General features: G+C 47.6%; 1 protein-coding gene across 1 annotated transcript; it reads left to right on the top strand.

Annotated features, from left to right (window-relative positions):
- Positions 1-589: 589 nt before the first annotated feature.
- tp53inp1 (tumor protein p53 inducible nuclear protein 1) lies at positions 590-9,744 on the top strand. Its single transcript, XM_083902459.1, has 4 exons — positions 590-766; positions 3,196-3,485; positions 4,857-5,361; positions 6,218-9,744. Exons 2-4 carry the CDS (start codon positions 3,356-3,358, stop codon positions 6,486-6,488), a joined length of 906 nt encoding a protein of 301 aa, XP_083758585.1. The 5' UTR covers positions 590-766; positions 3,196-3,355; the 3' UTR covers positions 6,489-9,744.
- Positions 9,745-15,550: the final 5,806 nt, after the last annotated feature.

Genomic DNA, 15,550 nt, shown 5'->3' with positions numbered 1-15,550 from the left:
CATTTAAGAAGCTGAAAAATGACAAACGTGAAAATATTCACATTTAAGAAGCTGAAAAATGACAGAAACGTGAAAATATTCACATTTAAGAAGCTGAAAAATGACAGAAACGTGAAAATATTCACATTTAAGAAGCTGAAAAATGACAGAAACGTGAAAACATTCACATTTAAGAAGCTGAAAAATGACAGAAACGTGAAAATATTCACATTTAAGAAGCTGAAAAATGACAGAAACGTGAAAATATTCACATTTAAGCTGAAAAATGAAATTTTTTCTTTTAATAAATTGTTAAAAAACAAACTATTATCCTTTATTAAAGTACACATATGTGTGTACATAGATGTATTTATGTATATATATATATACTTATTTAGTACATAAATACGCGTATTTCTTTCTTGTGTATTTTGGGCTCGCGCACTGCCCTGTCATGACACCAGAAAAGGAGGGGGAGGGGCGACGGGTCACGTGGGTTAGTGACAGGCTGCCCCGCGCCTCCTGATTGGCCCGGCGCCTGTGGCCCCGCCCCCTCTCGGACGGGCTGCCTGTGGCTGCGTCACGACGATCAGCTGTTGGAGAACAACAACAGAAGAAGGCGCAGCGCAGAGGAAAACGAAGGATTTTAACGCAGTTTTTTAACGCAGACATTCACGTATGTGCGAACGCGTGAATGCGCCGTTTGTTTCTTCTGTGAAGAAGCGCGTGGTTTCCGCTGTTTCCGGTGTTTTTCTCGTCTTTATCTACCTCACAGTGACGAACACAGGTGAGTCTCTTTGTTTCCGCTCGGGTCTTTGTTTGTTTTTCTCTCCTCACGGAAACTAACGAGTCTTCACGAGCTCCGTTGCTGTTATTTCAACGAGGGGGAAAAATGAAAAAAGTTGCACAAAATAACAACAAAATCCCGTTTTATTTCCGTGTTTCCGCCGCAGAGTTCAAAGCTTCGGGCGTCGCTGCTGAACTCTGCCTTTGTCCTTTTATTATATTAAAGACTTTACATCAGAAATGATCCACAAACCGGTGAATAAGTGAATAAAGAAGTCAAACTACCCTTGTGTTTACCCCGGAGGCTTTATTTGACCGGACAATGTTTTGGCTCGCGCACTCGTTATTAAAACATATTTGTGCGCGTGGTCACAGCCGAATGATCGATGACATGATTGACAAGGACTTTAGCTAATAATCGTTTTGTTTGTCCGTATTTTGTCAGGTAAAAAAAGCGAATCCATGTTTGTTTTTCACGTTTCTTAAAGCGGGTTCGTCTGCTCTGGTTCCTCCAGTGACGCTAACCCGTTTGCGTTGTGTTTTTTTGGCTCGCGCAATCGTTCGGAAAGCGCATTCGTGTAAACAAACACAGCCGATTGGTTGATTACGTCACAAACAACACGGTCGTTCAACATTTATTTTGTTAATGTGTCGTTTGTGGAGTGAAAAACGCGTTCGAACTCCCGTTTTGCACTTTTCCCAAAGCGGGTTCGGCTGCTTTTGTTAACGCCTGTGAAAATTCCACAGTGGCGCTGTTTATTATTTTTCGGCCCCGCAGACTTGTTAATCGACCAAAGTCACCGCCGATTGATCGACGACTTCGTCGACGAGAAAATCGATCGAGAATAATGTTGTTTTTTTGTACTTTGTGCAGTAAAAAAGGTCATTTGTGTCGTGTTTTGGCGATTTTCTAAAGCGGGTTCGGCTGCTTTTGTTTACAGGTCTGTGAATTCGACGGTGGTGCGTTTACGGGTCATTGTTCAGACGGATTATGGTCACTGGTGTGTTTTATTAATAGTTTGCTGTGTGTGTGTGTGTGTGTGTGTGTGTGTGTGTGTGTGTGTGTGTGTGTGTGTGTGTGTGTGTGTGTGTGTGTGTGTGTGTGTGTGTGTGTGTGTGTGTGAATAAAGAATGTGAATATGATGTAACGTTTCGTCTTAAACACCGCACCGTGACCTATTTAACCGTGTGAATCGGTGATGTAAACGAGCCTCTCCCTTTTTTGTTCGCTCATTATTGTAATGGTTATGATCCACCCCATAATAATCCCTGATAAGGAGTGTGTGTGTGTGTGTGTGTGTGTGTGTGTGTGTGTGTGTGTGTGTGTGTGTGTGTGTGTGTGTGTGTGTGTGTGTGTGTGTGTGTGTGTGTGTGTGTGTGTGTGTGTGTGTGTGTAATAACAGGTGCAGCAGATTATCCGCCTCTCTCTCTCTCTCTCTCTCTCGTGAGTGTAAGAGCTGAGAAAAACGAGCCGGGCGCGAGGCCGTAAACGCACCTCAACAGAGATCGGCTGAGGTTTGTCTGAATAGAGTGCGCGTTCAGGTGCCCGTTGAAAAAAATCGGAAATTACAATTTTTTTTGTGTTTTGGCCAAACCTGACAGTTCTTATCGGGTAAAACGCTCACGTGGGCCCCCTGGTGGTAATTCTATTGAACTGTCTTAAATTGTAAAGGCGTAACCTGTGATTTAACCCAGTAACGTTCTGTTGACTATTTTGAACCAAGTGCTTGACTAAAGTGAAGTGTCCCTCTGTCTCTTTGTCTCTCTGTCGTCCCTCTATCTGTCCCTCTGTCGTCTGTCTGTCCCTCTGTTGTCTGTCGTCCCTCTGTTGTCCCTTTGCTGTCTGTCTCTGTCGTCCCTCTATCTGTCCCTCTGTTGTCCCTCTGTCTCTGTCGTCTCTCTATCTGTCCCTCTGTCGTCCCTCTGTCTCTGTCGTCTCTCTATCTGTCCCTCTGTTGTCCCTCTGTCTCTGTCGTCCCTCTGTCTGTCCCTCTGTCTGTCCCTCTGTCGTCCCTCTATCTGTCCCTCTGTCTCTGTCGTCCCTCTATCTGTCCCTCTGTTGTCCCTCTGTCTCTGTCGTCCCTCTATCTGTCTCTCTGTCGTCCCTCTGTCTGTCCCTCTGTCGTCCCTCTATCTGTCCCTCTGTCTCTGTCGTCCCTCTGTCTGTCCCTCTGTCTGTCCCTCTGTCGTCCCTCTATCTGTCCCTCTGTCTCTGTCGTCCCTCTATCTGTCCCTCTGTTGTCCCTCTGTCTCTGTCGTCCCTCTGTCTGTCCCTCTGTCGTCCCTCTATCTGTCCCTCTGTCTCTGTCGTCCCTCTATCTGTCCCTCTGTTGTCCCTCTGTCTCTGTCGTCCCTCTATCTGTCCCTCTGTCTCTGCCGTCCCTCTATCTGTCCCTCTGTCGTCCCCCTGTCGTCCCTCTGTCTGTCCAGCTCTCGTCCTCTGTCCCCTCAGATGACCCGTGTCCAAACAGCGTTCATGCACTTTCCCGCCGTTTTCCCGGATCTTTCCCGCCACAGCTGATGACCAAAGTGTTGGCCACGCCCCTCTGCCGCCTCAGCACCGCCCCCTCCTGCCGGACGTCCAGTAGGAATGTTCCAGAGGTTCGCCAGCGTCCTGTTCGGGGACGAGGGGGAGGAGCTAAGCCGGAGACGCAGAGGTGACGAGGACGAGGAGGACGAAGAGGACGAAGACGAAGACTGGATCCTGGTCAACTTCCTGAGTGAGTCTCACATCGTCAATATTTATATATGTTTATATATATATGTATTTAAAGGGACAGTACGCAGATGCTCAACTGCTATTCTGTCTGTTAGCATAGCCGTTAGCTTAGCTGTTAGCTTAGCCGTTTAATTATATTCATTATATTTATGTTTCAAACACGAGTTAAAAATAACTGATGATGAGTCGAGTTTAAAGTTACTGAAGAACTTTAGTCTGAATGTCAGAGGACACTGAGAGGACACTGAGAGGACAGAGGACACTGAGAGGACAGAGGACACTAGAAAGGAGACTAGAGAGGACACTAGAGAGGACACTGAGAGGACACTGAGAGGACACTGAGAGGACAGAGGACACTGAGAGGACAGAGGACACTAGAAAGGAGACTAGAGAGGACACTAGAGAGGACACTGAGAGGACACTGAGAGGACAGAAGACACTGAGAGGACACTAGAGAGGACAGAGGAGACTAGAGAGGACACTGAGAGGACAGAAGACACTGAGAGGACACTAGAGAGGACAGAGGACAGTGAGAGGACAGAGGACAGGAGAGAGGCCACTAGAGAGGAAAGAGGACACTGAGAGGACAAGTCAGAGGACACTGAGAGGACAGAGGACACTAGAGGGGACAGAGGACACTGAGAGGACAGAGGACACTAGAGAGGAGACTAGAGAGGACAGAGGACACTAGAGAGGACACTGAGAGGACAGAAGACACTGAGAGGACACTAGAAAGGAGACTAGAAAGGAGACTAGAGAGGACAGAGGACACTGAGAGGACAGAAGACACTGAGAGGACACTAGAGAGGACAGAGGACACTAGAAAAGACACTAGAGAGGACAGGCGAGAGGACAGAGGACACATCAGAGAAGCACCTTAAAATGTAATCATTGATGTTCTGAGGACTTAATTTTTGTCTCCATAAAGAAGACAAGTCCACATACACACACACACACACATATACACACACACACACACACATATACACACACACACACACATATACACACACATGTACACACACAGAGACACACACACACACACACACACACACACACACACACACACACACACACACACACACACACACACACACCCAGTCCTGGCACACTTTCACTGTGACCTGAGAAGACCTGGTCTGGTCTGGTCTCCAGTTTCAGACGAGGACGAGGGACAGAAAATAAAAGAAAGACAGAGTGTGTGTGTCTGTGTGTGTGTGTGTGTGTGTGTGTGTCTCTGTGTGTGTACATGTGGACGTGTGTGTACACTAACACATAGTACTTGTACCTGCAGTACTTGTGCAGTACTCTCACAGTGCTGCCCTCTGGTGGACGGTGGTGACTCATCATGATGATCTCTGTGTCTCTGCAGCTGAAGCCTCTTCTGCTCCTGATGGACCTGGATCCTCTGCTCCTCATGTAGACCAGGAGCAGGAGGAGGAGCAGGAGGAGGAGGACCTGGACCTGGTGATGGTTCCATCTCCAGTGTCCAGCCCTCGCCTCCACTACGCCTCCTGCACCTCCCTCAACTCCACGGCTGACACCGACCCAGAGGGCGGCGCCGAGGAGCACGACGACGAGGAGGAGGAGGAGGAGGAGGAGGAGGAGGAGGAGAGCGGGTTCCTGCGTCTGGACGCCTGCTCTCTGGAGGAGAGCTGGTTCGTCACGCCGCCGCCGTGCTTCACCGGCCGCGGCGTGCGCTCCTCCGTGGTTGTGGAGGCGAGTCCTCTGGAGAACCTGCTGATCGAGCATCCCAGCATGTCCGTGTACGCTCGCCACCGCAGCCTCGACCGCGGCCGCGACTTCCTGTCCGCCAACATGGCCGCCACGGGGGGGAAGGAGAAGGCGAGGCGCTCGCTGGACGGCCCCCGACACAGGTGAGTCATTACTGAGCCAAAATGGCTGCCGGCAGAGACGAGGAAAAACTGATATTAGCCACTTAGCTAAACACTTAGCTAACGAATTACACGTCAGTTTAAGTCTACGCCGTCTTAAGATCTCACGCTCACTCTCCCACACCAAAGTCCATAGAGAAAACCAGAGATTTTAACATCACAGGGACACAGGAGCTGCTGGGTGCTAGCTCTGATGCTAGCTGCTAATGTTAGCATCCATACCCAACAACGTATACTATCATTCAGAATTGTTTTCTTTCGTGTCATATTAGCATGTTAGCATATAAATCACAGACTCTGCAGCCTGAGACACACAAAACAAAATGGCTGCCAGCAGACACGAGGAAAAACTCACTTTAGCCACTTAGCTAAACACTAAGCTAACAAATTATACGTCAGTTTAAGTCTACGATGTCTTTAAGAACACGTTCACGTCTTTATCTTTAACTGTTAGACAGACTTTGACAACAGGAAAGTGACGTTTATAAACCACTCACTCTCCCACACCAAAGTCCATAGAGAAAACTATGGAGCTGCTGTGCCACCTCTAATGCTAGCTGCTAATGTTAGCATCCATGCCCAACAACGTATACTATCATTCTGCATTGATTTTAGTGAATTCAGCTTTAAAAATATTTAATTTAGATTTAACTCAGTGACACAAAGTGACCACACGAGGCAGCAGAGGACCAGCAGCTCCTGTGTCCCTGTGAGCTAAAATCACTGGTTTTCTCTGTGGACTCTGGTGTGGGAGAGTGAGTGGTGAGTAACTTTGACCACGCACAAAAACCACGTTGTTTTTAATCGTTCAACGTTGTCGTGTTGTCGCCCCCTGCAGGCCGGAGGTGGCCCTGGCGCAGCGTCGCTCCGGCCTCCACTCCTCCTGCTACGCCGCGGCGTTCTCGGCTCGCGGCGGCGTTGGTGGCGTTGGTGGCGTTGGTGGCCTCCTGCAGCAGCAGCATCATCATCATCATCATCATCATCATCGCCAGGGAAGCTCCGCCCAGCCGCTGTCCCGCAACGCCCTGCGACGCCTCAACCTGCTGCGCCCCCCGAAGGCCAACACTGTGCAACTGCAGCAGCCCAACCAGAGACACCTCAACTTCTGAGGACCTTCATCACCATCATCATCATCTTCATCATCACCAGCACCTGTAACCTGATTGGACGCTGAAAAAGGGAAAACGGCTGATCTCTCTTTCTATTGGCTCCCGTGGTTTGGTGACTCCTCCTCTTCCTCCTCCTTTTATTTTATACCTTCTTCTACGACAACGACGAGAAGAAGTGGGCGTGGTGAAAAGAAACGGTCATCTTGTGGCCCCGCCCCTCTTTCCCCGCCCTCTCTTAGTCTTTATGTCCAATCAGAGCACGGTGGCGTCGTCATGTGACGTCCTGCTTCTCTTCTTCTTCTTCTTCTTCTTCACGTGTAGCGTCGATGCTGTAGGTCACTTTACTCGGCGGCAGGTTTTTACGTACGGCGTCGCCGCGTTTTTCGTACAATTTCTATTTATTTTTTTCAGATTCTTGAACGTGTTTCTTCGCGATGAGCGGCTCCACAAACAAACGGTGAACTTCACCTTATCACCAGCAGGGGGCAGCCATCTTCACCTGCTGATGTTGTAGCTTTGATTCATTCGCGTAAACAGTGATGGAAAAACAGACGTTAGCAGCTACGTTAGCAGCTAATGTAGCCAGACTACGTTGCATTGACGGTTGACGTTAGCAGCTACTTTAGCCAGACTATGTAGCATTGACGGTTGATGTTAGCAGCTACTTTAGCCAGACTACGTTGGCAGCGATTGTAACCAGACTACATTGCATTGATGCTTGACATTAGCAACTACTTTAGCCAGACTACGTAGCATTGATGGTTGATGTAAGCAACTACTTTAGCTAGACTACGTTAGCAGCTAACGTAGTCAGACTACGTTAGTAGCTAATGTAGCCAGACTAGGTTAGCATCTAATGTAGCCAGACTACATAGCATTGATGATTGACATTAGCAGCTAATTTAGCCAGGCTACGTAGCATTGGCGTTGACGTTAGCAGCTGCTTTAGCCAGACTACTTATCATTGGCGTTGACGTTAGCAGCTGCTTTAGCCAGACTATGTAGCATTGACGGATGATGTTAGCAGCTACTTTAGCCAAACTACTTATTATTGATGGTTGACGTTAGCAGCTATTTTAGCCAGACTACGTAGCATTAATGGTTGACGTTAGCAGCTACTGTAGCCAGACTATGTAGCATTGACAATTGACTTTAGCAGCTACTTTAGCCAATACTACGTAGCATTGATGGTTGACGTTAGCAGCTACTGTAGCCGCACAGCGTAGCATCGGCTCCACGTTGTAAACAGAGTGTTTCCGTAGATTAAATAAATATTTGCTAACAATAATCCACGTCGTGTTTTTCCGCAGCTGTTTTTTTTTGTTGTTTTTAAAAATCACTGATCGACTTCCTGTCGTAAAGCGCGACGTCGCCGCTGTAAAAACCTGCCTCTGACGTCGTAATTCGGTTCTTTTTCACCGTAACTTTTTTTTTGATAAAAGAAATTTTTAAAAAACGACTGAGTTAAACTTCACTAAAGCCTTGTTTTATCGTAGAAATGTAAACGAAAATGTATTTAAACAAAAAAAAAAAATCCAAAATATTTTTGAAAAGAAAAAAATAATTTACATATCAGTATGAAGTGGGTGTGGTTTGTTTTTTAGTTTGTGCGTCGCAAGGTTGTTACGTCGTTTGTGGGAAAAAACGTTAAATGTAAAAAAAAAAATGTTGTTTTTGTTTTTGTTGATTTTTCGTGTTCTTTAAAAAAAATTCTGCCGTCCAACGTCTCAGGGTCACGACAACCAATCAGCTTCACTCGTCTCACGAAACGCAGATTTACTGACGGCCGACGATTCTTTTTCCCGCTCTTTTTCTCTGCGTCCGACTGTGAACCTGGACTCTGCAGACTGAACTCGTCCAGAGGAAAACGCTTTCTTCTTCTTCTTCTTCTCCGCGTTAGCATCGATTTACGCTTTCCGAAACTCGTCAAATATTTAAACCAAAAAAAAAAAACGTATCGGTGACTTTTTTTTAAAACTTTTTTGTTCAATTTTTCTTCTTATTGTTGTTGTTTTGTCGCGACATCAGCGGAGACGAGTCGCAAATATCGCAAATGTTCACGCTCCGGATGCGTCCGCGCGAAAACAACGTCCGCGCGAAATGTCCGGCGTCCGCGCTAAAGTCAGACGTTTGAAAACTCCGGGCCGTGTTTTAGTGTGGACCGTTGAGTCAGCATTTATTGTTTTCTTCGTTATTATTATTATTATTATTATTGTTGTTATTATTATTATTGTTGTTATTAAAGCTCTAATCTCACGTTCACACTGAAAACGTCACGTTTTTATATTTTAATCAGATTCTGTAAAAGAACGATTTTTTTTTTACGATATCTTATACTAGAATATGCTAGATTATGCTAGCACATGCTAGCATTTTCGTTTTATTTGTAGTTTTTAGTATTTTTTTCTTTCTCGTCGTTTATTTCGCGAACAAACGCTTCTACGTTAACGTAAACGCTTGTTTTTTTTTCGTTGACGAGACGTTTAAGCGCGGCGGCGGTCGACCCTGCGGTCGTAGCGTTGCTAATAAAAGCACTAACGCGCGTTTGTAAATAATCGATATCGCGATAGTCGCGATAGTAGCTCTTGTTTCTTGAATGTCTCTCTCTCTCTCTCTCTACAATCACGGACGACGTTATTTTACGATGTTTTTGGAGGACGACGCCGACGCGCTAACGCGTCTCCTCCCGATCTTAACTTTTTCGTCAAACTAACAGGGATTTTTTTACGTGTTTTTTTTTTTCCGATCATGTGCCTTCCAGGTTTAAACGACGACGCGCCGACGAAGAACTTGAACTTTTTTTAAACGTCCCGCGCGGACGAAATCAATAAAAACGCGCAAACAAACGTCGGAAAAACCATCTATGCACCACTCGGGAGGCGGAGACACGTCGTGGTCGTCGCCGCCCACTCAGTTTTCTAACAATGACTCGACAAAACCAGACAGAATGATGTAGCAAAACCTATTTTCTCTTTTTTTTTTCGTTATCATTATTATTATTATTATTTAAATTTTTAAGAAATGTGTGAAGAATATTTTGTGGCATTTTTTTTCCTCACTTTTCACCGAGTGTTAGATGTTTTTTTTTGTTGGTGTTAGTTTACTGGAGAATACAGCACTTTGCCAAAAATAGATGAAAAAACAACAGTTTAGGAACTTTATTGTTTTATTTCCTTTGTATTTGAACGATCGACAAACAAAGTTCATACATGTGATCAGTTATTATTCAGCTGAAAATAAATGTTTTCATACACAACTCGTTTGTCTCCGTCATGTTTTACTCTTTATGTCACTGTCTTAAAATTTGAAAATTCTACTTAAAGTTCCAAAATCTACTTAAAATTCCAAAATTCTACTTTAAATTTGAAAATCATACTTTAAGTTCCAAATGTCTATTTAAAATTTTTAAATTCTACTTAAAGTTCCAAAATCTACTTCAAATTCCATAATTCAATTTAAAATTTTAAAATTCTACTTTAAGTTCCAAATTTCTACTTAAAATTTGAAAATTCTACTTAAAGTTCCAAAATCTACTTCAAATTCCATAATTCAATTTAAAATTTTAAAATTCTACTTTAAATTTGAAAATCATACTTTAAGTTCCAAATGTCTATTTAAAATTTTAAAATTCTACTTAAAATTCCAAAATCTACTTCAAATTCCATAATTCAATTTAAAATTTTAAAATTCTACTTTAAGTTCCAAATTTCTACTTAAAATTTGAAAATTCTACTTAAAGTTCCAAAATCTACTTAAAATTCCATAATTCAATTTAAAAAATTTAAATTCTACTTCAAGTTCCAAAACTTCTACTTATCTCACTGTTAGACAGACTTTTCCTTGTGTAAACTGAAGTTTGTAAACCACTCACTCTCCCACACCAAAGTCCAAAATCAGTGATTTGAACATCACAGCACACAGGAGTTCACAGGAGTTGTTGATCCACTGATTTTAGTGAATTCAGCTTTTAAAATATTTACTTTAGACTTAACTCAGTGACACAAAGTGACCACACGAGGCAGCAGAGGACCAGCAGCTCCTGTGTCCCTGTGAGCTAAAATCACTGGTTTTCTCTGTGGACTTTGGTGTGGGAGAGTGAGTGACTTTGGTGTGGGAGAGTGAGTTGTTTACAGACTTCAGAGCGACCTTCTCTGAAGAGGGTTTCCTGTGATTTCCGTCGCCATGGAGACTCCAAATGCTTTGCCCAAAGTCACAGAACATGAAAGGACCGTGAAGGTGTGACAGCCGTTGAGCGACCGCGTCCTTTCAAGTCCTCGCCACAGACGTTACCACAGCAGCGCGGCGCCGAGGACTCGACGAAGAAGACGTTTTGGACGGCGAGGACGACATGCTGTGACGCGAGAGTTTCGCAGAAGAAGGAAAGTCCGTGAACGATGGAGGCGTCGAGCACCGGCGATCTGACCGCGAGGTCGGTCCAGACCATCCGACCGCACATCGCGTCGTGCGTGGAACACCTGACCCCGGAGCAGTGGAGCTCGGTGCAGTCGGGAGCGCTGGACGTGGGCACCAAACACCGGCTGGCTCACATGCTGCTCAACATCTTCAGGAGCTTCTCGCACGTCTGGTCCAAGAAAATCAAGGAAGGCGCTCCGATAAACCAGGTCCACGACGCCCTGTACGACTCGCTGTCCTGCAGCTTCACCGAGGCGCTGCTCGTCAAGTCCGTCCCGGGCTCCAGCATCAACCGCGTGACCAAGCTCATGGTGTCGGAGGTCACGTACTACGTCAAGGCCTCGGACACCAAGACGCGCGTCATCCCGCCGGGGAAACTCAACGCCATGATCTGCTCGGCGGCCAAAGTCCTGAAGGTGAGCGCCCGGAAGATGAAGAAATGGTGCGACCTGCAGACGCACTGTCAGTCCAGAGGACGGCGCGTCCCGTCCGTCCAGGACGTCCTCATGGACAAGGCCACGGAGATCATCGAGCCCATCCTGGACAACGTCGCGGACGCCGTCTACAACCTGCTGGAGAGCGCGTCGTCGCTGGGGAACAAAAGCGACGCCGACGACGTCGTCGAGGCCGTCGCCGAGGCCGCGAGCCTTCATGATCCCGAAGACCCGGACGCCGATCCCGGACCGCGGCAGCACCGGCTGGATCGAGCCAAGAGGAAGATCTGCGACTTTTTCGCCAAGAGGTTCGTCGAAGCCTCGATGTGTCAGATCATCTCGGAGGTGAAGGCCAAGTTCATCTGCCGGAGCAAAGACGGGGACGCCGAGTCCCTCAGGTCCTTGCTTACCGTGGTGGAGTCGGTGCTGCTGTCGGGCGACAAGGCGCAGGCGGAGGCCGGCGAGGTCGGCGGCGGCGTGGACAACCTCAAGGACCTTCTGTCCCACAAGGCCTTCGTGATCACGGGAAAACTCAGTCCACTCCTGTACCGACACATCACCGGCGAGGTCTGCAAGGTGTCCGGGCCGTGGCCTCAGCACCAGATCTACCAGGACATCAAGAGCAGGGTGGTCTGCTTCCTGTCGCTCATGAGCTGGTGGCTCAGCAACCGGGAGCTGTTCGGCATGTGGAGCGTCCTGAAGGAGGCACCGCAGCTCCGCGAGGAGGAGAAGCAGCTCCGCGAGGAGGAGAAATGGTTCCAGGAGCAGGAGAAACGCTTCCAGGAGGAGGAGAAACGCTTCCAAGAGGAGGAGAAGCAGTTCCAGGAGCAGGAGAAGCAGCTCCAGGAGGAGGAGGAGCAGCTCCAAGCGGAGGAGAAGTGGTTCCAGGAGCAGGAGAAACATCTCCGAGAGGATCACAGATGGTTCCGCGAGGAGAAGAAATGGTTCCAAGACGAGGGGGATGGGAAGCTCCGAGGGGAGGATCCTCAGACCGGAGAGGAGAAACAGCTCCGGGAACAGGAGGTGTGGCTCCAAGACGAGAAGATGGAGCTCCAGGACGAGGAGAAACATCTCCAGGACGAGGAGAAGATGGAGCTCCAGGACGAGGAGAAACATCTCCAGGACGAGGAGAAGATGGAGCTCCAGGACGAGGAGAAACATGAGGAGAAACATCTCCAGGACGAGGAGAACTCGGCAGCGCTCCTCAGAACCTGTGCTGAACACGTCCAGGACGCCGCCGACGTGACAGGAAACAGTCGCTTCTTCCTCAGGTCGGTCATCACCAAACTCTTCCTGAACGCCACCCTGGAGGTCAAACAGAGCTCCGTCATCGTCCCGAACCTGGAGTCCAAGGTCAACACGCTGTTGGACGGGATCTGGGCCGAGCTGGACGGGTCCCGGGTGGCCATCACCCTGAAGGACGTGGAGCAGCTGCGCAAGGTCATCGTGAAGGAGCTGCAGAGGCAGTACTGCAGTCCTCTGGGCCTCCTGGTCTCCATGGAGTCAGGATGTTCTGAAGGTCTTCAGACGGCCATCGCCTCGTGCGTCAAGGTCCACCTGAACAAGAGGAGCCGCTCCGTCTCCAGGGTTTCACACATTCTCAGGAAGATCTTCCGCAGGGACATGTGACCTTTGCTCAGGGGGCGGGGCTTCAATAATAAAAACATCAAACCCCGTCGAGGTCAGACGTTAGATTGACTTTCATTCATTCATTTTACTCAAAGATTAACCATAACAACTACTGACCTGATCCTAATCCTAAAAAAATATATTTTCTATTTTATTTAAGATAAAAAGGTAAAAATCTGTCTGATTTATTTGTTTATTTTGACGTAAACATGTTGATAAAATAACGTTATTGTCTTAATGTCACGTTTATATTTCATGTCTTTGTCTCTGTCCTCTGTCTGTCCTTATAGCTGTCCTCCATCCTCTCTTTGTCCTCTGTCCTTCTGTCATCTCTCCTTCCATCTGTCCTTCTGTCTCTCTTCTGTCCTTCTGTCTCTCTATCTGTCCTTCTGTCTCTCTATATGTCCTTCTGTCTCTCTATCTGTCCTCTGTCCTTCTGTCTCTCTATATGTCCTCTGTCCCTCTATCTGTCCTTCTGTCTCTCTATCTGTCCTTCTGTCTCTCTATCTGTCCTCTGTCCTTCTATCTGTCCTCTGTCCCTCTATCTGTCCTTCTGTCTCTCTATCTGTCCTCTGTCTTTCTGTCTCTCTATCTGTCCTTCTGTCTCTCTATCTGTCCTTCTGTCTCTCTATCTGTCCTCTGTCTTTCTGTCTCTCTATATGTCCTCTGTCTCTCTATCTGTCCTTCTGTCTCTCTATCTGTCCTCTGTCTTTCTGTCTCTCTATATGTCCTCTGTCTCTCTATCTGTCCTTCTGTCTCTCTATCTGTCCTTCTGTCTCTCTATATGTCCTCTGTCCCTCTATCTGTCCTTCTGTCTCTCTATCTGTCCTTCTGTCTCTCTATCTGTCCTCTGTCCTTCTATCTGTCCTCTGTCCTTCTATCTGTCCTCTGTCCCTCTATCTGTCCTTCTGTCTCTCTATATGTCCTTCTGTCTCTCTATATGTCCTCTGTCTCTCTATCTGTCCTCTTTCCTTCTGTCTCTATCTGTCATTCTGTCTCTCTATCTATCCTCCATCCTTCTATCTGTCCTTATATCCGTCCTCTGTCCTTCTGTCTGTCCTTGTCTCCTCTGTCTCTCTGACAGCTTCTCACCCACGTGCTCCCTCTGTTTACATTCAGCAGGAAGCACGCGGGAGTCGCCGCTCGCTCTCTCATTGGTCACGGGTCACACACGCCCCTCCCATGGGCGGGGCCCGGACGCGGAAGCAGTTTCACTCCCGCGAAGAGAAGTGCCTGTAAACCGGTGAGAATCGGAACACGGTCGCGAACATTCGCTGCCGCCACATGCACGAGCGCCTGCGCGACCGTAAAAGTCCAACCGGAAGTGACGGAAAGCGCCGTTTTCTTCACGAGAAGCCCCGCGCGACTCTGCGCGTGTGGAAGTGAGCGCGCGCTGCGGCGAAACGGCGCGAATCCGCGGCTTTTTTTTACCGCCGCCGCAGAGCCGCCGTGTCCTCGCGCAGGCTCGAGGTCCGGCGCAGGCTCGAGGACGGCGCGTGAACGCTGCGTTTGACGAAAATCGCTCTTTAAATTTGAACTTTCAGCGCGTTTGTGTGGAAACCGGGAACGCGCATGCGCAGTCTCGGCGGCGGCGGCGGCGGCAGCGCGGACGCGGATATAAGGATTGGCGCCGGCGCCACAGCTGATGATCATTCATTCATTCTTCACTGAGGAGGTAAGAACACCGAGAACAGAGCCGCGAACCGAGCCGAACTGCTCCCACACACACACTTTAACCCGGTATTGACCCGGTTCTTCTGGATAATCATTTACCAACAAGTTAATTCAAGTTAATTCTTTAATTTCGTGTTTTTGTGGGTGAGGTTTCGTTTATGCTGGATTTAAGTCTTCGCTGTGCAGCTTCTCTTCCGCTTTAAAGTCACTTTAATGTGGATTTAAAGGTGATTTCGCACAGATTTAAACGTCTCTCGCCTTTTGTTGTTAAGTGCATGTTTGTAAAGTGTGTTTTTGTTGTGTTTTCTACGAGTTTCTGTTCAAAACTGTGCGAAAACGCTGCTGTTGTGACGCTAAAAAGTCTCAGTAAAGTGAGATAAAGCGGTTTAAAGTGTTGTCTTTTAGTCCCAGTGACTCTTAACCTGGTTATTAACTAACCCAGACCATAGTTGGTGGGTTTACATGTCGGTGTTAGCTGGTTATTGTTGACCTAGTTAGCTAAACTTTGCTAATGACTGTAGCTCCCTCCTCCACAGGGTTAGCCTTAGCGGTGCTGGAGTAGCCTCTTTACCCGGGTTTAAAACCGGGTTTTAGTGCGGTTTCTTTACACGTGCGAGTCCCGGGACGGTGCGGGTCCAGTTCGGGGTCTGTTCCGTCGTTGTTCGGCGGTGATTTGTGGCACTTTTTCCCCACCGCAGACGCGCAGGAGGCTCGGGGAGACGAGCTCGAATCCTCCCGCTTCACTTTTCCGAGCTCGTGAAATTGGCGCGTGTTTTGAGCCTCAGTCGCGGATTAAAGTGGATTATTTCACACTTTTAACGGAACAAAGTGCTAAAGTCACGCGTGGAAACGTGTGTTCGCTCGGTCGCGGGTCACGGTGTTCACGGGAAACGGAGCGTTTTGGAGGTTTTT

This window comes from Microchirus variegatus (genome assembly GCF_963457635.1).
Source record: "Microchirus variegatus genome assembly, chromosome: 2".
NCBI classification, from domain to species: domain Eukaryota; kingdom Metazoa; phylum Chordata; class Actinopteri; order Pleuronectiformes; family Soleidae; genus Microchirus; species Microchirus variegatus.
The sequence above is the reverse complement of the archived record's forward strand: the minus strand, read 5'-3'. Positions and strand labels throughout refer to the sequence as shown.

Coding starts and splice junctions, on each gene's coding strand:
- tp53inp1 (XM_083902459.1), top strand. CDS start 3,356: ATGTTCCAGAGGTTCGCCAGCGTCCTGTTCGGGGACGAGGGGGAGGAG. Junction 3,486..4,856: donor GATCCTGGTCAACTTCCTGA/GTGAGTCTCACA, acceptor GTGTCTCTGCAG/CTGAAGCCTCTTCTGCTCCT. Junction 5,362..6,217: donor CTGGACGGCCCCCGACACAG/GTGAGTCATTAC, acceptor CGCCCCCTGCAG/GCCGGAGGTGGCCCTGGCGC.